Source organism: Salarias fasciatus, chromosome 11 (assembly GCF_902148845.1).
Source record: "Salarias fasciatus chromosome 11, fSalaFa1.1, whole genome shotgun sequence".
Lineage (NCBI taxonomy): Eukaryota > Metazoa > Chordata > Actinopteri > Blenniiformes > Blenniidae > Salarias > Salarias fasciatus.
Window position 1 is genome coordinate 33566813 of NC_043755.1, and position 23204 is coordinate 33590016.

The following is a 23204-nucleotide window of genomic DNA, read 5'->3' on the forward strand; positions in this document are numbered from 1 at the left end:
CTGACGTCACTCACAATTTAAATGCGCGATCGGGAGTAGCAGATTTTTCGCAGGCTGAAACGGAGTTTCGGTAAGATTATGAGAAATTTCACATTTTTTGGACATTAAAACGATTCTCAGTAAGACATATTACTCTCTGTTTAGAATATTATTCGACTTTTAGTTCGATATTTATGTCACACCCATATTAAGCTGTTTTTAGCTTATATGCTAATTGTTAGCATACATTAGCACATTCAAATTCTGACTCCGCCAAGTTAAAAAGTTAAATGTATTATCAGACAATAAACACGTTTTCTCTGTGGTGCTGTTTTATGAAGCTTTTTTGGTCTTTGAAATCAGTGTTTTGTTATTTCTGTGGATTGTTTTGTAGGTGAAAAACGTTAAAAAAAAAAAAAAAGCAAGACACAGTTGACACAAACCTTTGGTGAGTACAGCTTCTAACAACACTACCTTCTGAACCGTGTCTGAATACATGACTAAGTTTGTGTGTTGTGTTTTTCACACAGCGAACAACATCTTCTGAAAGATGGATACTCAAGACAAGTGTAAGTCTAATGTGGATGTGTCCATTATTATTGATGGTTAGATATATATAGAGGTTAATGGAAACATTTTGAACTGAAGACAAAGTGTGAACTTAACTTACAGTGGAATTTGTTGATGGAATTTATTCATTAGTCATTCACGATAACAGAATTTTAACGGCTCAACCTCTTTCTTGTTTGTTTCGCAGACCCCAAGATAACAAACGAAGACGCCTTTCGTCTGACAACAACAACAGACTTGGATCTCTCAAAGCTGGCCTCCCAGGATGATACGGCTGAGGAAGTTGACATCAAACAGCTGGAGGACATCCTGAATGGGTGGCAAAAACAGATTGAGCTGGTAGGTCTCACTCCTCCGCTCCTTCATCATCCTCCAGATGATCAGTTAGCATGATCAATGACCATCTCCTCTCCCCCCATCAGGTCCTGGTGAACAGTAAACTGCTGAGGAGAGAGGTGGCCTCCGGAGGGCCCCTGACTGAGTTAAAACACTGGCAACAGAAATCTTCACTCCTGAACTCCATCTTCAGCCAGATCAGAGGCTCCGAGTGTCAGGCGGTGGTCATGCTACTCTGCCGCAGCCGTCCCTCAAAGCTGCGGGTACTGAGCCTAACTTAAGATAGTTTAATCTTGCAGACAGACAAATGTGGTTTAGAATATACTCAAAGCTGGTTTCATCTTCTCCCTACCTGCAGGAGTGGCTGGAGCTCGATGCCAGACTCATCGTCCAAGCTCACAGGGCAAAAGCATACGAGAAGCTGCTGAGCAGCCTTTACGAAGCCTTTGAGCCGCTGTACAGCTTCAACCCGGTAGGTGGAGTCACCAGCATCACAGAAAACCTCACATAGGATCAACATCTGCCTTCATCACTGTGCTTCAAACTGCTTTTAACTAGGGACGGTTCGATCCGATCCGCCGGATCGATATCGAGTTCGATCCAGGCCAAAATGACTGGATTGAGCATCGGAGTTTTGTTATTAGAACTCGTTCGATCAGAAACCCCCCCCCCCCGCGCACTGTGCGTCCGTTGTCCGGGTGCTGCGGAAACCCTGAGCTGCATGTTCCTCCAATGGAGCTGTTTTTTTTGTTTTTTTAAGTCCAAAATCATCTTTATTATATCAACGGTGCTCATAAAATAATCCTCCCTGTGGTTTATACACTTGGATTGTTTAATTTCATTTCAATATTTGCACAGAGTTACACCTCTGTTTTATTTTCTAACATTTGAATGGTGCAGCTGGGTCTGCTGTTTACAGTGTTGTTGAAAGCAATGTGAGTTCTAAGTTTTAATAAAGCCACAGCAGTTACACATAACTTCAGTTGTTGTCATATATTTTCCTTCTTTCTTTAGGGATCAGAACAGGTGTTGTACAATGAAGGTGGTATTTTTAGATGTCAGTATCAAGCAAATTACATCCATGTATTTTAACAACTTTGAGAATGACAACAAGAATAATTTCGGTATCGGATCGGTTTGGGCCAATCCTCAAGGCTGCAGTATCGATATCGGTATCGGATGTGAAAAAGTGGTATCGAGCCATCCCTACTTTTAACCCAGTCAAGCCTTTAGCTTTCCTACAATTAAGATTTTAGATTCCCTTAGTGTGAATCTAAAAGAAAGAAAAGGGTAGAAACTTCATTCCAACATAGATTTAATGTGTATTTATACACAGAGGGATGGATGCACCCAAATACAACATTCTGTCATTCCAGTCACTATTGTGAGCATGAACATATTTACTGATTCTGTAAAAACACCCAACTAATTATGTTCATTTTAAATCCACATAATTACGACCATATGAAAGATCAGGTGTGCTGACAGCTGTATTATTTTGATGTTAACACAATGAACCAACCTTTTCTTTTGGTTGAAATGGGTTAAAACCCAAGCAAAGTCATACTCATCAAAGTTTTAGATGAAAATAGAGAATTACTTTCACTGTGAGTCTGTGTGTGTGTGTGCGTGCGTGCGTGCGTGCGTGCGCACCACTGACATCATTCTCACCGTGTTGGTTCATGACTTTGTCGTTTCAGCCTGCTCTGATGCAGATCATTCCGAGGATCTTCATTGCCACCGATTTGATTCACCGCTTCTCACCGTACGATGACACGAGTGAAAATGTTTCTGCGCTGCTCGTCCAGGTAAGCTCACTGACGTCACTCAGACTCACACGTACAGCGGCGTGCTCACCGGGCCCGACGTCCAACACCCCTTTTCTTTCAACTCGTCTCCCCAAAACTTCTCCAGGTCACAGATCAGCTGGTCACGCAGTGCAGATCATACGTCACCGACAACAACACGTGTCCCGTTTGGAGCCAAGATCCAAAGGACCTCGTCAGGAAAATTCAGGTAACAAAATGAAGCGGTTGCTTCCTCGTACAGAAACTGTTCCACGTCATGGCAGACAGCAGCAAGAACATGTTTCCCTTCTCTTCCCGTGTAGGACTGTAACCGTCTGCATCAAGAGTACAAGTCCTGCTTCCAGCAAACAACGGCTCAGTCAGAGGAGAGAGACGGGATCAACGCCCTCAAGGTTTCAGAGGAAAAAGTCTTCTGCCAGCTTGGGGATTTCTGCAGGAAGCTGGAGATGGTACAAAAATCAGTAACGCTGGAACCTTTGAATCCCACTCCGAACGAAAGAGCGTTGACAGTAACCAGGCTCATCTTTTACAGATCACACAGACTCTGTCCGTGCTGGAGACCTTTGACTGTCTGGGAAACGCAGACATCAAGGGCATGAAGCCTCTGGCCCAACAGATCAACACCTTGTCCTCCAGCCTGAAGGGGAAGCCGTACGACGCGTTGGCTCCCGGAGAAACGCAGTTCCAAAAGGATTTTGAGGCGTTTCTGAAAGATGTCAGGAACTTTGAGGTTTGTGTTGTTGCTTGTTTTTTCCCAGTGTTGCTGAGCCTCAGTGATTTAGACAGAGGAAGGATGTGAGCGATGCGGTGAAGTCTGGGACAAGAATGTGTTTGTAGAGCTGACAGTGCCGTGTCTTTCTCTCCAGAATCGGCTGCAGGAATTCATGCGTTGGTCTTTCTCAGAAGTGGATTCATGGGACCAAGCTTCCTCTCTCATGAAGCGGTGAGCACAATGTTGTACGGCGAAATGAAATCTGACTGTCGTGGTGTAAGTGCTGGTAACTGAACAGAAACTGTTTTGCTGCAGATTTCAGAGCCTCAAAATTCCCTGTCTGGACGCACAGATCAACAACATCTTCAGCGAGGTTCTCCTGAAGATTTACGCCTCAGATTTACTGCGTGTGAAACTGGTGTGTGTCCGCTCTGCCTGCACGTCCAGAGTCTCCTGCACTGTGAGGATGCATTACAAAGGCTGTTTCTGAATTTCCTTTACTTCAGGTGTTTGACCGTCAGAATGACAACCCTCCATTAAAGAGCAACGAGCCTCCTGTGGCCGGAAGGATCCGCTGGGCTCGGGACCTCTTCACAACAATCGAGGAGCCCATATCCTTCATCAAAGTAAGACCACAGTTCTGTCAGTGGAATGCTTCATTTTGGTTTTCACGCTCACTCATTCGTCTGTCGTCTCTGCAGGAGAACTCTGACGTCCTCTCCGGCCCGGGGGGGCAAGACGTGATCCGGATGTACAACCGGACTGCTGCCGGCTTGGTGAAGTTTGAGTGTTTTCACCACCAGGCGTGGTTCGACGAAGCGTCCAAGCTGGATCTGGGTTTGTTATGAATTCTGCCTCTCAGGGCCAGTTTGCTCTGCCTCGATTTCAAGTGAAAAGTTGAAGCTTTTTATTAACACCGACTGTGACCCAGCATGCTGACTGCACTGATTTCAGAAGGTTGCCGCTTGAAGGTGAAACTTTTCTGAAATGAAGATGCACAAACAGTGTGTTTTGACTTGAAGCGTTGTTGTGTGAACGGAGCTGAAGTGTTTTAATGTCTTTTAATGATCCTCAACTGAATAGTCGTGGCTGTCTTTCTCTCCCCAGGAATCCTGAATGTCACTCTGTTGGTCTGTCACCCGACAACAAAGAAGTTCTTTGTCAACTTCGATCCAGTGCTCACTGAGATCATGGAGGAGACCAAGTCTTTGAACAGCATGGATCTGGAGGTCCCCAAAAACGCTCTGCAGTTGGTCAAGGATGGAAGGAAAGCTCGTCGGCGCTCGTCTCAGACTGCAGGTATATACAGCAACGTCTGTCACTGGCAAAATGTTTTGTATGAAAGCAGAAAATAACTTTTCTTTTTTTTATGTTTGTTGTAGAAAATTTTGAAGGACTACAGCTCTGTTTGTAACAGCATACCTCCAGAATTCAAAGCGCTGATGGCTCCAACAATCCAGAAGGTGAGTCTTGTAAATGCAGTAGTTCAGTGGTTTGCACTGCGGGGGATCAAGTTCAGGCTCATCTTCCCACAAGAAAACTGCAAATATGAAGCTTTTTACTGGAGGAGTTGTTCATTTTCTCTTCTTGCTGGTTCATTTTCTGTCTTTTTCTGTCTTATTCAGATGGAATACACACTCCTCATAGGCGCCACACTGTTCATCTGGTCGTGCTCATACCTGGACAAGTACTTCCAAGATTTGGATGCCGCTTTGTCCGAGCTCACGACGCTTGCAGGAAAGGTACGAGCTTAGCAAACGGCTGGCTTCCTGCTCCACATAATGCTCCAAATCGTGAGACTCTGAATGTAAACTGGGTGTAAAAGGTTTGTTTTTAGACCGTGCCATTCAGAGAGGAGGCCGTACGGAGGGTTTGTTCAGTTTGGATGACAAATCATGGATATGTTGAGGTTCAAAATGTCATAAAAGACACTTCACACCCGGGTCACTCATTGTTTGAAATGCTGCCTTCTGGGAAACGTTACAGACGAATGAACACAAGGACAAACAGACTCAAACACAGCTTCTACCCAGCAGCAATAACCGTCCTCAACAAAACGAGGAAGTGATTGCCTCGTTTTCCTGATGACTGTGTGTATGAAGTCCTGTGCTGATGTCTGTGTGAAGGTGTTGAAATGTTTATTCTTTTGATTATGTCTGAAGTTTTATTTTTTTTTAATGAAGTAACTTCTTATCATTTTTTAGGTTTTTATGAATGACGCACTGATTGGACAGCACTTTAAATTTCATTTTACCTGTGACAATGACAAATAAATATCTTTCTATCTATCTATCTAGCTATCCATCTATCGATCTATCTATCCCTCCATCTTTCCATCCATCCATCTGTCCATCTATCTATCACAGCATTAAAGCGGACCTATTATGTTATTTTTCAATCACGGCATATCGGTCACAGAAGCCCAAAAACATAGTATATAAGTTTGTTCACCCGAAATTGATCCTATGTTCGGAGTTTGAGCATCTAAAAAGTGGCTCTGAGGAGCCCTCCTCCGAACAGCCTACTTTTTGGGATGCACTTGAACGCATCTGGCCACGCCCACTCTCTCACACAGGGTACCCTCAACTGTTGGAGGAAAAAGACAATTTTCAAATTTTAACGTCTTAATGAGGCCACAGCAACACATACTACTATAACCACCTATCCGGGGCCCCCCAAAGGCTGGATCCTCTTCCGGGGGGGAGTGGTGTTCCTCTTGTTGACGTAGACAAAAGGAAGATTTCAGAATCGCGTGTTTGAGTGTGTATTTCCTTAAAAGTGGAGGGCGCAATTGAGGGAGGTGACTGAATGTTTCACTTCTGGGGGCTCATACAGAGGCTCTGGGAGGTAACACGACTGTAAAGACAACTTTTTAAAGTGAATTTTGCATAATATGACTCCTTTAAGGTTCTTCCGGCTCACATGATCGATCTCGTGGTCTTAAGAACGCTGTGAAGGCGCACTGATCCAGATGCTCCACGCCGGGCTGGACTGAGCCGCGTCGTTTCATCCTGGCTCGGCAAACGTGCAGCCGATTAATCCCAGAAAACACCGACTGGGCTTATTCAAGCTGCGCCTGCTCATTTATCCTGGATGTCTTTATTCTGGTTTTGTGCAATACCCCCCAGGTGGAAGATGTTGGATTAACCATGGGATGTTTTGGTGGGATGCTGGAGGCTGAAGCTTTACAGTTCAGTATCCAGATTAACGAGCAGACCCGGCGTTGGGTGAAGCGAAGTGATCATGAGCTTACAGACTGTTAACTTATCCCCAGTTCATCAAAACCGGAAAACAGTCTCGATTAAATCCACTCAATGAAAACAAACAGTTCTACGCTCGTCAACAACTTGCCCCCCCGCTGTGTGTGTGTCCTGGGGCAGACACACAGCAGGCCTGGCAAACGAGCAGTTTCAGTCGGGGTACCCACGATCCCCAACAGATAAACATGGTTTCACACTGAGTGTCCTGCAGTGCAGTCTCCCAGGTTGCCGGCCTGCGCACACACAACACAAACAATCCAAAATGCAACATTTCCACTTGGCTGCTTTCCCTCTGCTCACGTTTTGTTGACGACGCTTTCAGGTGCGAGGCATCAGTGAGAAGCACATCGACACCAATCTCCAGGACATGTCTGGGACTTTACTCCTCGAGCTTCCAGAAGATGCGTCCTCAGTCCAGCGCCTGACCGACCTGAACAAGGTTTCTTTCTGAGTCAAGCACAACACACACTGATCAGCTGGATCATTCTCACCTCTGCCTGATAATCCCACCCACCGCCAGGACTGATCTGACCTGCTCATATTGTTATTTCTGATCTGTCCACATGATCGGCAAGTACATATTTCCTCTGCTCGGACCGGCGTTGTGTTCACCCCTGCACTTTCTGCCTCTGTGTTTAGCGCCACTGCCAGCAGTGTGTGAAGAGACTGGAGCTGCACTGCAGACACCTGGAGAGAGCCATGGAGGAGCTGAGTGACGTGCTGCGACCGTCCAGCAGTGAGGAGGAGCCTTCTGCAGGTGCTCTTCACCTTCAACACTATGTCGCACTTCTATTCCACTTTTTGCAGTGATTAACGCTGCGAGCAACAGTCTGTGATGAAACTGAAAGCCAGGCACTTTGCTTTTTTTAAAAATCTGAAAGGAATCGAAGGTGAGGTCAGCATTTTTTAATATCTTTTTATTCGTTACCTTTTCAGGTCGTGGAGGAGAGAAAGGAAGCCATTTTGAAGAGGTAAGTTCACTTCCAGACTGCAGCAGCTTTGTTATTGCAGCAATATGATCACGATTTAACTTAAAACTCTCATTTTAGGAGTTCAAGAGCCTTTATGAGCTTTTAACCGAGCGAGTGTCCAACGCGGTCGTGGAAGCCACCAGAATGTCTCTGGAGACCCTGAACAGAAGAGTCTGCGGCACTCAGTAAGTGTTTCAGTGCCTGTATGTTGTTACCAAACCACTGCGTGGAAGTACTGACACTTCTCTTTTACAGACCGAAATCAAGAAATGCCAAGTCGCGCCAGTCTTCAGAGGCGGAGTCTGTCCCGGTCCCACTGGTCAAATCAGAGTTCCAGCTCGTCAAACCCAACGTGGTGAGTTTCTGTTTGGGGAGTCCAAGAGAAAATCAGTTTGCCAGTGAATGGATTGAGTGTTGTTGAACAGAAAGTTCAGTTTTCTCCTGTTTTCTGTGATCAGGTACTGGCTCCCACTGCGGACGAGATCCAACAGGCCGTAAATCAACTCATCCTCCTGGTGCTGGATGTGAGCAAAGGGGTTTTGTGGTCTCCAGAGTTCAGCCACGGTCACACAAAGAGCACAGGTGAGTCACGATCAGCACTCCTCTGTGAAATTGAGCTCTGAGCCAGAACGTCGTGACTCCTGACAGCTGGAATATCAAGCAGCACAGGAGTGTTTGGTCCTTCAAGCTGATGTTAGACGGAGAAAAATGCTCACTTGTCAGGACTGAAGTGTGTTGGAGGATCTGTAAAGCTGCTCTGACGCAGCGTTTCTGTAGCCAAACCAGAAGATGTGAGCTGATGACGGAGCGAACAACTGCTGCAGAAATATCTGCAGGCCTGTGGTCATAATGTCGAGACTGATGATGTGGTTTTATCTGTCTTTGATTTCACGACACAGAAAAGGACAACTTGTTTGACCGTGTTTCCAAACAACGAGACGTGGAGAAGGCCGTCGCCTTACTGAAGCAAGGCCTCGGCTCCCAGATGGAGAAAACCCGAGACGTCCTCCAACAGTTTGAGCCCTTCAGAGAGATCTGGGACCAGGACAAGGACGTCACTGTCAAGGTTCGTTCTCTACAAACTCTCGAGGTTGTCGGTTACCTTGAAATCATGAGATGTTGACATTTTGTTGTTCTTCATCAAGGAGTTCTTCGACAGCAGCCCATCTTTAACCCAGGTCCAGGCTGACCTCCAGCGCTACGACTCAGTGGAGGACAACATTCAGGACATCAAGGCCGTCCTCGTTTCAGGCTTCATGGAGATCTCAACAGGTGAGCTGAAGTCGTTCCTCTCGCGCCGTGCTGACAAACGCTCCTCATGCCTTGTATTCATGACAGGTTTGAAGAGTTCTGCAGACAAAACAAAAACCGCATTTTAAATTCAAATCCAGATGTTTTACACTGAGAGAGCCACAGATTAACACAGATGTTGTGTTTGTGGTTCTGAACAGATGCGCTGAAGGAAGCCCTGAGCGCCGAGACCAGCGCCTGGAAGGAGCTGCTCTGCAGAAGCCTGAGAGAGGAGTACCAGAAGAAGACCACGGACCTCCGGGCGCAGGGCGACCAGTACCTGGCGCTGCTGTCACAGCCTTTGGTTGACCTGAAAGATGCGCTTCGTGCCTCAAAGACGCTGACTGACCTGCAAGAGGCAGAACTGGACATCCACACCACGCTGACCTCTATCAAGGTGAGAGAAACACAGTGCTGTGCTCAGCAGCTCACAGCTTCCCCACAGGTTTGCCTTTCTTTTGCAGTATTGAATGTCCACAGTTTTTCTTGTTTACTTTGTGTCTGTGTTTGTGTGAGATATGGATGGGGTTATTGCCATAATCGGAATTCTCCCAGTTATCAGTTCTTTCTGCCGAGGAAACGTTTGAGCGTCGTGTTTTGCAGGACGCCTACGAACTCCTGATGCAGAGTGAAGCGGAGGTGACCCAGGAAGAAGCGCTGGGAGTTAAAAAGCTCAGGCAGTTCTTCGACAAGCTCAAGTCTAAAGCCGTAAGTGTATCAGAGAAACCATGAAGGCTGCTTTCTCCCGTCCTCTTCTAACTCACCTGTGATCTCTGTTGTGTGGTGACTTTCCCAGAGTTCAGTGCAGGAGAAGTTTGTCAGTTTGCAGCCCCAGTTGAGTGTGGACCTCCTGCAGAGTGTGGCTGTTTTCAAACACGACGTTCCTGCGTTCATGAAGGAGTATGAGACTGTGAGTACTCCGTGGACATTTGACTTACTGTATTGAGTCGGTGAGGGTGGAAAAGCTCTGACTTCATGGTTCTGTGTTGTAGGAAGGTCCAGGGGTCGAGGGAATCGCTCCGCAGGAGGCCAGCCGCAGGTTCCACGCCTTTCAGGTAACCTCGTCAACAACGTCACCAACATTCACACCAGAAGAATCGTCTGAGTGACTGAAACTCACTTCCAGCACCAGGAGCGAATGGTGACTTATTCAATGTTCTTCTTTTCTTGCAGGCTCGGTTTGAGGGGTTATGGGACAATTTCAACTTGTACTCATCAGGAGAGCGGCTTTTGGGTCTGCCAGTCACACGGTATCCTGCGCTCCACGCCACCAAGTGTGTAACAGTCCTACCGTCAGCTTAACTTCTCCCAGAGTCGGTGAGAACCCAGTTAAAGCTGCAACTTGTGATGTTTACCCCAGGAAAGAGCTGGACCTGCTTCAGAAGCTGTACGGTGTGTTCGACGCGGCGATGAGTAAGATCAGCGGCCACTGCAGCACCTTGTGGACAGAGGTGGACATCACAACCATCAAAGCAGAACTTTTGGAGTTCCAGAACAGGTGACCCCCCCCCCACTCCTTCTTCTGCTTTAAAAAGCCCTGAATGCATCTCAGATTGTAGAACTTGAACCCTCCAGACCCTTCAGCAAGGCTTTACTCAGTGTCCAGAGTCAGAAGGAGCAAGGTGAAGCAGCTTTTAGTCCCCCGCCGCTCACCTGTGGACTCTCACTTCTTTAAACCAGAGCTTCAGACATTATTGTCTGCTCAGGCTGTTCACCTTGTTGACGTGTTTTCCTCCCTGTCTGAAGGTGCCGGCGGCTCCCCAGTGCTCTGAGGGACGGGCAGTCCTTCCTGAACGTGAAGCAGACCATTGACGACTTCAGCGAGTTGTGTCCTCTGCTGGAAATGATGGCAGACAAAGCAATGATAAAGAGACACTGGCAGCAGATCACAGACTTGACCGGGCACCGGTTCGAGGTGGAGTCGGATGCGTTCACTCTGCAGAATGTCGTGGAAGCGCCTCTGTTGGAGCACAAGGACGACATCGAGGTTTGCCTTGGATTTCTCAGTCTTGAGAACTTCCCAGCCCGTCTCCCTTTGGTTTGTTCACCTCTCTGTGCCTCTGTAGGACATCTGCATATGTGCCGTGAAGGAGAAGGACATCGAAGAGAAGCTGTCCCAAGTGAAGGAGGTGTGGCTGGAGCAGAGGCTGAGCCTGACCACATTCAAGCAGAGAGGAGAGCTGCTGCTGAATCCAGGCGAAACGACGGAAATCCTCACACTTCTGGAAGACGGCCTGATGGTGCTGAGCTCGCTGCTCACCAACAGGTACCACACACACACACACACACACACACACACACAACACACCACAACGTGTTTTCTTTGCATTGCTGAAACACACCAGTCGGTCAAAAACATCATGACCAGCAGTGTTGTGAAGAGCAATTGACTTTAGCCTCTAACACACCTCTGAAGAATCGCTTCATTCAGTCAGCAATGCTCCTCCAGTCGCCGAGTTTGAGCAGGTTTTACACGAAAACGATGCCGGTGGTCATATTGTTGTGGCTGATGGGGAGCGTTATGAACCAGAGCTGCCGCTCCATGTCTGTAACGTCCGTGTCTTCTCGGTCCAGATACTGCAGCTTCTACAAAGCAGAGGTCCAGGACTGGAGCTCCAAGCTGCTGACGTGCTCCGACGTGATCGAGCAGTGGTGCGTGGTCCAGAACCTGTGTGTCTACCTGGAAGCCGTGTTCGTGGGAGGAGACATCGCCAAGGATCTTCCTCAGGTGGAGCCCTCCTGCTTTTTCTAATCCGTGCTTTTGTAGTGACGGCTTTTTAAGGCCTTGTAATCACAAATGTTTGCATCGCAGGAAGAGGAGCGTTTCCAGAATATCGACAAGTCCTGGGTGGAGGTGATGGAGCGAGCGCAGAAGGTCCCGAATGTGGTGGAGTGCTGCGCAGGCGAGCCCACTCTGGCCAAACGGCTGCCCGGCCTGCAGAAAGAGCTGGAATACTGTCAGAAATCTCTGGCAGTGTAAGTCTGATTCTCTTTGTTTTTGCTGCTGGTGATGTTAAAAGTACTTTCCAACCTTTTGAAGTAGTTGTTTCACGGTTTGATGTGTTCAAACTGCATTTGCAGAGAGTTGTCATCCTCTTTCTGATGTTGCATTTGGTATCATGTCTTCAGACTCCTGTCAGTATTCCACCAACCAGTCTTCTGGGATAAGAAATGTTTTCTTCCCTTCTGTTTGCTAGGTACCTGGAGAAGAAAAGACATGCTGTTTCCACGGTTCTTCTTCGTCTCTGATCCGTCTCTTTTGGAAAATTCTTGGACAAGCCAGCGACTCTCACACGATTCAGGTTTGACCCGTCAACATTCTTTTAAGTCTGGGGTCAGTAGCCTTTCAGTAGCCTTGAAACTAAGGTCAAGTAATCATTGGGAATATCTTTCCTGAGCAACTGTTGCCTTCTTGTGTTTTCCAAGTCAAACGTTGTTGGAGCAGTATTTCACATGCTCTTTATCTTCCAGCCGCATCTCCTCGGACTGTTTGACAACGTGAATGAAGTCGAGTTTGATGCAACAGAATATGACAAGATTCTGAGTGTTCGCTCCCGAGAAGGAGAGGAGCTGCCGGTACGTCCGATTCACTCACATCACGAGCTTTGTGTTGTGCTCAAGCAGCGGTTCTTCTTCATTCTGAATAGGAGTCACTCACTGCGCCCCATTGTGGTACAAAGTGGGTTTATCAGCAGTTTGACATGACAGCTGTTCATAAATGTGAGGGCAGGAAATAATGTGCGTGTGCGTGTGCGTGTGCGTGTGTGTGCAGCTGATCCAGCCCGTCGTGGCCCAGGGACCGGTGGAGCAGTGGCTCGGCCAGCTGTTGGTGCAGCAGCAGGCTTCGTTACACTCCAGGATCAGAGAAGCCGACGCGGAGATCATGGAGGGAGACTTGGAACTCATCCCCTTCCTCGACAAGTTCCAGGCGCAGGTCAGAAGACGGGAGGGCGTCTGCGAGGCCCCGTTTACACCCCGCTCAAACGGGGCCTCTCTGCACCCCCGATAGATCGGAAGCTTTTAGATTTTATCGCTTTATGTTGCGCATTTCTCCACGTCTGTTGTCAAAGCTGAACGTGAACCCCTCACTCCAGCCGGTGACAGATGGACAAACGTCTCCATCCTTTCATTATCAACCAAAGGAAATCAAACGTGTGCTCTTCTCTTCAGGTGGGACTGCTGGGAATCCAGATGCTCTGGACACTGGATGCTGAGGAGGCTCTGGAACAAGCAGAATCCAATAAGAAGATCATGCGTGACACCAAGCAGCAGTTTCTCAGCATGCTGGCGACACTGATCAAGCAGACCACCCACGACCTGAGCAAATTCGACCGAGTGAAATACGAGACGCTGGTGACGATCCACCTGCACCAGAGCGACATATTCAACGACCTGGTAGGTTTTACACTGCGGTTTGTGATGGAAATGATCGACTTGTTGCTGTCGTTGACGTGAGAGGAGCTGGGTTATTTCTGATGTGATCTGACAGTTTAAGGCCTGAAACAGAGAGGAAGTCCACTGAGCTAAACTGACCTTACTGACTTGTGTCTCCTCCTTATTCGTGTGCTCAGGTTGCAAAGCGCATTAGAGGTTTCAAAGACTTTGAATGGCTGAAGCAGACCAGATTTTACTACAGCCCAAACTCGGATAAGGTCTTCGTCCCCATCACCGACGTGATCTTCGTGTACCAGAACGAGTTCCTGGGCTGCACCGACCGCCTGGTCATCACTCCACTCACCGACAGGCAAGAGCAGATGGTTGTGATGGGGTTGTTACTGTAGGAAAAGAAACGTGTTGATCTTTGTTTGGCTGAAGGATTCCTCTGTGTTTCCTCCTGGTGTGGCTCTGGAATGGAAGTGTGGATGGATGTTAAGGTTAAGAAGTGTCCTTTTGTTTCGGTCCACCCAGATGCTACATCACGCTGGCCCAGGCTCTGGGAATGAGCATGGGAGGAGCGCCCGCCGGGCCCGCCGGCACCGGGAAGACTGAGACCGTGAAAGACATGGGCCGCTGCCTGGGCAAGTACGTGGTGGTGTTCAACTGCTCCGACCAGATGGACTTCAGAGGCTCGGAAGGATATATAAAGGTGTGTAATCCGGGCAGAGGGAGCAGTTCACCGAGCAGTGCCGGTTCTGTTCACTCATCTCCTGTTTCCGCTCCCTTCAGGCCTCGCCATGTCCGGATCGTGGGGCTGCTTCGACGAGTTCAACAGAATCGACCTGCCGGTTCTCTCCGTGGCCGCTCAGCAGATGAACGTCATTCTGGCGGCGCGCAAGAATCAGCAGAGCACCTTTGTCTTCACTGACGGAGACCGCGTGGATCTGAACCCGGAGTTCGGACTGTTCATCACCATGGTAAGAAACACGCTGGACAGATTTCACTGCTCTGAACTCTTTTCTCACGGCGTTTTCATCCTCTCTGTGTAGAATCCCGGGTACGCGGGCCGCCAGGAGCTCCCCGAAAACCTGAAGGTGCTGTTCAGGACCGTGTCCATGATGGTTCCAGACGGCAGGTTGGTCACATTCCTGCAGAAAACATTCCTTCCAGCTCAGAAGTGAAGCATTAACTCTGTTCTCTCCATCTGTCGCAGATCATCATGAGAGTCAAGCTGGCCAGCTGTGGCTTCAACCAGAACACCATCTTAGCCCGGAAGTTCTTCGTTCTGTACAAACTCTGCGAGGAACAACTCACCAAACAGGTGAGAGTCCCTTCAGGCGCTCCGGCCGCGTTTTGAAGGACGGTGGACGTGCTGACATCTTCCTCTGCCTCGTTTCAGGTCCACTACGACTTTGGGCTGAGGAACATTCTGTCGGTGCTCAGAACGCTCGGCGCCTGTAAAAGAGAAAGACCCGACGACCAGAGTCCAGCATCGTGATGAGAGTGCTGCGCGACATGAACCTGTCTAAACTGGTGAGAACATTGTTCAAGTGATGCTTTCAGTGCTGAGTTCTGTGTCTTCTGACCTCTCTCTCTCTGTTTCAGGTGGATGAGGATGAGCCGCTCTTCCTCAGTCTGATCAACGACCTGTTTCCTGGCATCCGGCTGGACGGAAGCACCTACACTGACCTCCAAGCTGCCGTGTCCATCAGGTGGAGCTGGCCGGGCCTCGTCCAACCACCCGCCCTGGAACCTCAAGCTGGTCTCAGGTATGTTACGCCGCTCCTCAGTCTGTTCGGTGTTTGGAAACCAGCCCTGGTTCTGACGCCTGACTGTATCTGTTCCATCAGCTGTACAGGCCATGCTTGTTCGCACACGGCTGATGACTTTGGGCCGAGCGGAAGCCGGGGAAGACCAGCTCCATCAACATCCTCTATGCGAGCTTTGAATGAATGTGGGAGTCCGCACCGGGAGATGAGATGAATCCCAAAGCGATCACAGCTCCGCAATGTTTCGGCCGGAGGGTGCGGCCCTGGACGCAGCCACCAACGACTGGACGGACGGGATCTTTCTCCACCCTGTGGAGGAGGACGCTCAAGCGAAGAAAGGTCAGTGGCAGCAGTCTGACACCAGCAGATCACGACGTCTGTTGCACGGAAATGGCAAGAAGCAGGGAAAATGATGGGGTTAACAATGGAGAAGGTTGCAGGTTGAGGATGGAAAGACCTTTCATTGACATGTTGTTTAAAACGAGCTGCTGTGACTCCAGGTGAATTCATCTGGCTCGTGCTGGACGGGCCCGTGGACCCATATGGATCGAAAATCTCAACTCTGTGCTGGACGACAACAAGAACTGACCCTGGCGAACGGCGACCGCATCCCGATGGTCGCCCAACTGCAGCTGGTGTTCGAGGTGCACACATGGAGAACGCCTCCCCCTGCCACCGTGTCCCGGCTGGGCATGGTCTTCATGAGCTCGTCTGCTCTCGGCTGGAAGCCCATCCTCCAGGTACGTCTCCAGAGCCGTCCCACACAGTGACGGTGACGCCGGGCTTTCACCACACAGGCATCAAATCCTCTCTCTGCTGCAGGGCTGGGCTCGCAAGCGCACCGCGCAGGAGGCAAAGCATTTTGGGTTTGTACAGCAAGATCTTCAAGGACGTCTACGTGTTCATGAAGCAGAACCTGAAACCCAAAATGGAGCTGTTGGAGTGCAACTACCTGACGCAGGCATGTATCCAAGTAAAGAGTATTCTCCAGGAGATGTTGCAGGAGGGGTTTTGAACTTGTGGATTGTTGCCTCCTCAGTCGGTGAACATCCTGGAGGGCCTCCTCCCCACCACGGAAGTTCCCGGCTTCGCTGGTAGCAAACACCTGGAGCGCCTCTTTGTCTTCTCGCTCATGTGGAGTGTGGGAGCGCTGCTGGAGCTGGAGGACCGGGACAAGCTGGAGGCCTACATCAGGAGCCACGGCAGCCACATCGACGTGCCTCTGAAGCAGCCCGGAGAAACGATGTTCGAGTACATGGTCAACCCCGAAGGTGAGTTCTGTTTCAACTGACTTCTTCACTCGTCGAGTACTGTCTGCTCTGTCATGCAGGAGGTGGAAGTAGTGAGTGTTTCTGTTGGTCCAGCTCTTGGATGGTTTTTGTCAGTTTTCTGTTGGAGGTAGCCGTTACAGAGAGCTTCAAAGCAATCAAAAAATACACACCGTGCCGTTGACGTTAGTGCTGAAACGACCGCTGATAACACCCTGTGTTTGCAGGTGACTGGTGTCATTGGAACGAGCACGTTGGGGAATACGTGTATCCAACCGACCACGTGCCGGACTACACCTCCATTCTTGTGCCCAACGTGGACAACACGAGGACGGCGTTCCTGCTGGAGGCGATCGCCAAACAGCGCAAGGTTGTGAGAGAGATAGAAAGATCTCTCTTTGTCTGCCTTCTTCACAGAAAGTTCCTGCTTGATCCGTGTGTCTGTGTGATTCATTCGTTCTCTTAGGCCGTCCTGCTGATCGGCGAACAAGGAACAGCGAAGACAGTGATGATCAAAGGCTTCACCAAGAAATTCGACCGGAGACCGACCTCTTCAAGTCCCTCAACTTCTCCTCCGCCACAGAACCGTCATGTTTCAGGTACAGTTCGTTTCAGCACAAAACTCCGGACTCGGTTCTCTGAGCGGCTCCATGTAGATTTCCTGTTTTCATGAGAAAGGGAGGGATTTGGTAAAGTGCATTGAGGGCTGTTGAACTGTTGAAAATGTCCCCATTGCGTGTTAAGAAGAGGAATTCTCCATCAGTTGATGACACATGTTTGTGATGATGCTTTTCCACATGCAGAGAACCCTGGAAAGCTACATCGAGAAGAGGATTGGCAGCACTTACGGACCTCCGGGAGGACGCAGGATGACCGTCTTCGTCGATGACATCAACATGCCTGTTGTGAACGAATGGGGAGACCAGGTTTGGCTTTCGATTTGTTTTCAGAGTAGGTTTGTGTTTTAAATGACTTGCGTCCGACCCGTCCGCTGGAATCCATTCAGATCACCAACGAGATCGTGCGTCAGATGATGGAAATGAGCGGCATGTACAACCTGGACAAGCCGGGAGACTTCACCACTGTGAAGGACGTCCAGATCCTGGCTGCCATGATTCACCCGGGCGGCGGGAGGAACGACATCCCGCAGCGACTCAAGAGACAGTTCACCGTCTTCAACTGCACGCTGCCGTCAAACGCCTCCATCGACAAGATCTTTGGTAAGAAAAAAAACCAAATCAAGATTCGCTCTCCTGTCACATTTAATCAACTCATCGTCTGCTCTTTTTCCTTCAGGCGTCATCGGCTGTGGATATTTCCATGGATGCAGGAATTTCACCAGTAGCGTCACAAACACGGTGAAGTCCCTGGTGTCCGCTGGGAGGATTCTGTGGCAGTGGACAAAGGTCAGAAAAGGAACTTTGGACTGATGATGAGGTTCACCAGGGAGCAGATAATCTGATTTTCTGTTTTTACATTTCAGGCCAAAATGCTTCCGACACCGTCCAAGTTCCACTACATCTTCAACTTGAGAGATCTGTCCAGGATTTGGCAGGGCATGCTGACCATCAGAGCAGAGGAGTGTGGCGATGTCCCCACTCTCCTGGCTCTGTTCAAGAGTGAATGTACCCGAGTGATCGCAGACAGGTGCCGTATCAAGCAGCCAGGCCTTTTCCTCAGTGCAGCCGCCGGACAGAAGCAGAACGTTGCCTGATTTGTTTTGCAGGTTCATTTGCTCCGAGGACAGAGAGTGGTTCGACGAGTCCCTGACCCGTGTCATCAAGGACCACGTGGACCCGAGGCTCGTCTCGGAGCTTCACCCCGAGCCCTTCTTTGTGGACTTCTTCCGAGACGCACCCGAACCCACCGACGAAGACGATGAGGACGCCTGCTTTGACGCTCCCAAAGTTTATGAGCTGGTGATTTATTCGTATTGCACGAGACATTTTTTTGGCGTGATGAACTCTCTGCTCACAATCTGAACAACCTTTGCTCTCCCAGGTCCCCAACTTTGAGTTTTTGTCGGAGAAGCTGAAGTTTTATCAGACTCAGCACAACGAAATGGTCCGAGGCTCCAGCTTGGACCTGGTTTTCTTCAAAGATGCAATGACTCATCTTGTCAAGGTGACGCAGTAATCCTCCTCTGACTCGAGCAAGTCTTTGGCGGCAGGCCATGGGACCGTGGTGACCTTTGAGTTTCTTCTTTCCTTTAGATCTCCAGAATCATTCGAACTGACGGTGGGAACGCCATGCTGGTGGGAGTGGGAGGATCAGGGAAGCAGAGCCTGACTCGCCTGGCTTCATACATCGCCGGATACGACATCTTCCGGATTACTCTGACCAAGTGAGACGCGGAACGCTGCCTTCAGCTCACGAATTGAAACTGTAGATTCTGATCGAACGTTTACTCTGTTAAACTTACTTGAACTGAATCACAGTGTTGAATTTGAGTACAGATAAATGTGCTCATTGCTGAATGATGTTACTTTTCCTTTCCGAGTGTCTCTTACTAATCCACTTGTTGAATTCTCCTCAGAACATATAACATGAGCAATTTCATGGACGACCTGAAGGATCTGTACAAGACAGCCGGCGCCGAGGGAAAAGGAATCACCTTCGTCTTCACGGACGGCGACATCAAGGACGAGGCTTTCCTGGAGTACCTCAACAACATTCTGTCTTCAGGAGAGGTGAGGACTTCCGGATGCTTTCCAGGCCGTGTTCATCTCCCCCTGAGTCGACTGCATTCAGGAAGTCCTCAGGGCAGAAAGCTCCTAATCATTCCTTTGTAAATGAATGTGTGCAGATTTCCAATCTGTTCGCCAAAGACGAGATTCAAGAGATCACCCAGAATCTGATCCCAGCGATGAAGAAGGAGTCTCCCCGAACTCCGCCAACGTTCGACAACCTGTACGACTTCTTCATATCCCGAGCACGGAAGAATCTGCACGTGGTTCTCTGTTTCTCTCCGGTAGGCCTCAGTGTGTCTCAGTTCTGTCTCCCCTCCCGTCCCTGTGGTCTTGGTCTTCTGTCCGGACTCACACAGCAAGGTGTCTGCTCTGCCTCACAGGTGGGACCCAAGTTTCGGTCCCGGGCGCTGAAGTTTCCCGGCTTGATTTCCGGCTGCACCATGGACTGGTTCACTCCGTGGCCCGCCGAGGCTCTGGCGGCCGTGGCCAATCACTTCCTGTCCGATTTTCCGATGGACTGCCCAGCCGAGGTGAAGTCTGCTGTGGTGACCACCATGGGAACCTACCACGACAAAGTGGCCGACGTCTGCGAGCAATACTTTGAAAGGTGCAGGACACACTCTGATTATTCCAAGATTTCCTTCCATGGTTTATTCTACAGAAGTGTAGATTTGAAGTGTTTTCCACTGTTTTGTCTTTCAGGTTCCGACGGAGGACTCACGTCACCCCCAAGTCCTTCCTGTCATTCATAAATTGTTATAAGACGGTGTATGCCGAAAAGCACGAGTCCATCAACACCCTGGCAGAGCGCATGAATGTCGGTAAGTGCACAGGACAGGATGTGAAGTCTGTGTTGAGAATTGAGCTTAAAACGACGTGATTGGTTTCCAGGGTTGTTCAAACTGGTGGAGGCCAACGAGTCGGTGGCAAAGCTGTCAGAAGAGCTGGTGGTGAAGGAGAAGGAGCTGGCTGTAGCGTCTGCTAAAGCCGACGAGGTGAATCCCACGATGCGGCAGCATCCGCTGAACTGAGCAAGTCTGAATGGCCCCCGGAGCGATGGAGTGTTTGTTCTCACCGGCGTTTCTGCACTCACACAGGTGGTGGCAGAGGTGACGGTCAGCGCCGAGGCGGCCACCGTAGTCAAGAACGAGGTGGAGAAGGTGAAGGATAAAGCCCAGAAGATCGTGGAAGGGATCGAGAGGGAGAGAGCTATCGCAGAGGAGAAACTGGAAGCTGCCAGACCAGCGCTGGAAGAGGCGGAAGCTGCACTCAACGTGAGATCTCTCAGCCTTTTTCAGCATATCAATTCATTTCCGTTGTCTCTGTGCGTGTCTGATCCAACGTCCTCTGCTTGCAGACCATCAAGCCATCTGATATTGCCACGGTGAGAAGGCTGGCCAAGCCTCCAAAGCTGATCATGACCATTATGGACTGCGTCCTGATTCTGTTCAAGAAGAAGACGGACTGCACCGTTTCTCAAGACGCCAAAATGTCGCCCTCATGGCCCCAGGCCTTGAAGGTAACAAGTCTGCAGACCCTCCTCGTGCAAAGTGAACCCTGCATGTGTCGGCGTGTCTCGGAGTATTAACAATATTCCCTCTGATCCACCGCAGCTCATGAGCGCCCCGGGTTTCCTGCTGTCCCTGCAAAACTTCCAGAAGGACACGATCACTGACGAGGTCGTGGCCCTGCTGGAGCCCTACTTCGCCCTGCCGGAATACACCATGGAAAACGCCAGGAAAGTGTGCTCCAATGTGGCTGGCCTGTTAGCCTGGACCCGTGCGATGGCGACCTACTACCACATCAATAAGGAAGTGGTGCCACTCAAGGTGAAACACGTCAACACACTCATTTTATGTTCCAGATCTGCGGTTTAGCTCTGTACCTTTAAGGTGCACACTGCACACTGCCTGTTAAACAGGGCTGTGCAGTACACTCTTTATGTACTCTTTGTGTGTGTGTGTGTGTGTGTGTGTGTGTGTGTGTGTGCTAACTTGGCCATTCAGGAAAGCAAGCTGGAAGAGGCTAATGAGAAGCTGGACCAGGCTAACGCTCAGCTGGCTGAGAAGGAAGCAGAGTTCAACAAAGTCAAAGCCAAGCATGACGCCGCCGTGAAGGAGAAGCAGGTTTGAAACCCGTGACGTATAAGTTGTGCGTCAGTGTGAGTGCAGAGAACAGAACGATCTGAACGAGTCTTGTTTTTCAGGACCTGGAGGACGACGCTAAACGCTGCAAGAATAAAATGCAGGCTGCAACGGAGCTCATTGATGGCCTGAGTGGGGAGAGAGAACGCTGGACGGAGCAGAGCAAACAGTTCAAATCGCAGATAAACAGGCGGGTTCATTTGTTTTTAATACTGTCATGATTTCCAGTGAGCCTTCAGGTGCTGACGTGACTCTCGTCTGCAGGCTCGTCGGCGACGTCCTCCAGCTGGCCGGCTTCCTGTCGTACTGCGGGCCGTTCAACCAGCGTTTCCGTGACATCCTGCTGAAGACGGTGTGGGAGGCGGAGCTGAGGAAGGCCGACATCCCTTTCTCAAAAGACCTGGACATCCTCTCTGCCCTCGTGGACCCTGCAACTGTGAGTGAAATGTGAATCTTTGATTTGGAGCGTTTCTGGGAGTGTTGTGTGACTGACAGGAACAGAAGAAGTGTGGAAGTGACCACGTGTCGTCTCCCGACTCTTACACTGTTGACAGATCAGTGAGTGGAACCTTCAGGACTCCCAGGAGATGACTTGTCTGTGCAGAACGGCATAGTCGTCACTAAATCCACCAGATACCCGCTCCTCATCGACCCCCAGACTCAGGGAAGGCTTGGATCAAGAAAAGAAGAGGCCAACTCGCTGCAGGTACACGGTCAGACCCACCTCAGGTACTTCCTTCTTGCCTTTGCTCTTTCTGAACGTCTGCTGTCGTCCTCCGTCCAGGTGACGTCGCTCAACCACAAGTTCTTCCGCACTCACCTGGAGGAATGTCTCTCTCTGGGACGCCCGCTGCTCATCGAGGACATCAGCGAGGAGCTGGACCCGGCTCTGGACAACGTCCTGGAGAAGAACTTCATCAAGTCTGGGACCAGCTTCAAGGTACGTCAACGCGCTTGTGTCTTCCAGACCCCGTCCGGTCCCGTCTTTGCTGTTTGGTGGTTCAGCTCGTGTCCTGTTGGCGTCAGGTGTCATGTAACGTTAGGATTAGAGATGCACCGATACCGACGGCAGTATCGGCCGTTTACACACGTCACAGATTAACTGTTTGAAAACTTGTTCAGGTCAAAGTGGGAGACAAAGAGGTGGACATAATGGACGGCTTCAAGCTCTACATCACCACCAAACTGCCCAATCCAGCGTACACCCCCGAGATCAGCGCCAAGATGTCCATCATCGACTTCACTGTGAACCAGAAGGGCCTGGAGAACCAGCTGCTGGGCCGCGTCATCCTCACAGAGAAATACGTACGAGCCTCCACTCTCACGTGCACGTGAACATGCGCGTCCGGAATTCCTGTTGCCACTGGTGTGTTAGCTGTGCATGGACCGAGCTCTTTTCTTTCTCTCAACAGGAACTGGAGGAAAGGAGACTGAAGCTCATCGAGGACGTAGCTGCCGATAAGAGGACCATGCAGGAGCTGGAAGACAACCTGCTGTACAAACTCAGCACCACTAAAGGTACCAGAGACTTTCTCAAAGCTCAGTAGCCTCAAACTGGCCGCTGGAGCCTGAATGCAACTGTGCTGATTGCGCTCCGTGTGCTTTCAGGCTCCCTGGTCGACGACGAGTCCATGATCGGCATCCTGAACACCACCAAAACACCGCCGCCGAGGTCAGCGACAAGCTCAGCGAGGCGGCCGACTCCGAGGATGATCAACAAGGCTCAGGCGGAGTATCGTCCTGTGGCCACTCGGGGCAGCATCCTGTACTTCCTCATCACAGAAATGAGCATGGTCAACGTCATGTACCAGACCTCCCTCAGCCAGTTCCTCAGAGTCTTCGATCTGTCGCTGGAGAGGTAAAACTACCGCAGAAACTCAGAGGCTGAAGCTTCTGTGAACGTCCGCCGTGTTGCTGTCTGTTCCTCTCTCGTCTCATCATGGCTCCGCTCTCTCAGGTCTGACAAGTCCCGGAAAACCAAGCGGATCAAGAACACATCAACTACCTGCGTACAGGTGTTCAGATCACCG

General features: G+C 49.9%; 1 protein-coding gene across 1 annotated transcript in view; it reads left to right on the forward strand.

Moving 5' to 3' along the window:
* Positions 1-529: 529 nt before the first annotated feature.
* LOC115397268 (dynein heavy chain 8, axonemal-like) overlaps positions 530-23204 on the forward strand; it is a 23646-nt gene continuing 971 nt past the window's right edge. The window contains 86 exon segments of the mRNA XM_030103498.1: positions 530-548; positions 737-888; positions 972-1148; positions 1244-1357; positions 2586-2693; positions 2800-2901; positions 2996-3142; positions 3226-3423; positions 3560-3636; positions 3721-3823; positions 3912-4031; positions 4107-4242; positions 4513-4658; positions 5031-5147; positions 6988-7104; positions 7305-7422; positions 7966-7991; positions 8095-8212; positions 8536-8702; positions 8782-8930; positions 9110-9323; positions 9530-9634; positions 9723-9836; positions 9919-9981; positions 10100-10200; positions 10287-10424; positions 10673-10913; positions 10993-11192; positions 11501-11654; positions 11739-11902; positions 12124-12142; positions 12144-12191; positions 12193-12228; positions 12398-12502; positions 12699-12860; positions 13097-13321; positions 13498-13670; positions 13835-13992; positions 13995-14012; positions 14093-14280; positions 14353-14442; positions 14517-14624; positions 14703-14781; positions 14784-14836; positions 14909-15037; positions 15039-15072; positions 15154-15189; positions 15192-15278; positions 15281-15324; positions 15327-15411; positions 15573-15608; positions 15611-15652; positions 15655-15812; positions 15895-15923; positions 15925-16033; positions 16112-16343; positions 16568-16710; positions 16807-16873; positions 16876-16939; positions 17146-17266; positions 17347-17560; positions 17637-17746; positions 17824-17987; positions 18067-18259; positions 18342-18464; positions 18554-18684; positions 18877-19030; positions 19147-19311; positions 19411-19637; positions 19733-19851; positions 19922-20025; positions 20128-20304; positions 20388-20549; positions 20644-20859; positions 21019-21156; positions 21237-21364; positions 21439-21610; positions 21729-21744; positions 21747-21880; positions 21959-22114; positions 22297-22479; positions 22587-22692; positions 22783-22830; positions 22833-22881; positions 22883-23032; positions 23132-23183. Coding sequence (XP_029959358.1) covers positions 530-548; positions 737-888; positions 972-1148; positions 1244-1357; positions 2586-2693; positions 2800-2901; positions 2996-3142; positions 3226-3423; positions 3560-3636; positions 3721-3823; positions 3912-4031; positions 4107-4242; positions 4513-4658; positions 5031-5147; positions 6988-7104; positions 7305-7422; positions 7966-7991; positions 8095-8212; positions 8536-8702; positions 8782-8930; positions 9110-9323; positions 9530-9634; positions 9723-9836; positions 9919-9981; positions 10100-10200; positions 10287-10424; positions 10673-10913; positions 10993-11192; positions 11501-11654; positions 11739-11902; positions 12124-12142; positions 12144-12191; positions 12193-12228; positions 12398-12502; positions 12699-12860; positions 13097-13321; positions 13498-13670; positions 13835-13992; positions 13995-14012; positions 14093-14280; positions 14353-14442; positions 14517-14624; positions 14703-14781; positions 14784-14836; positions 14909-15037; positions 15039-15072; positions 15154-15189; positions 15192-15278; positions 15281-15324; positions 15327-15411; positions 15573-15608; positions 15611-15652; positions 15655-15812; positions 15895-15923; positions 15925-16033; positions 16112-16343; positions 16568-16710; positions 16807-16873; positions 16876-16939; positions 17146-17266; positions 17347-17560; positions 17637-17746; positions 17824-17987; positions 18067-18259; positions 18342-18464; positions 18554-18684; positions 18877-19030; positions 19147-19311; positions 19411-19637; positions 19733-19851; positions 19922-20025; positions 20128-20304; positions 20388-20549; positions 20644-20859; positions 21019-21156; positions 21237-21364; positions 21439-21610; positions 21729-21744; positions 21747-21880; positions 21959-22114; positions 22297-22479; positions 22587-22692; positions 22783-22830; positions 22833-22881; positions 22883-23032; positions 23132-23183 — 10374 coding nt within the window.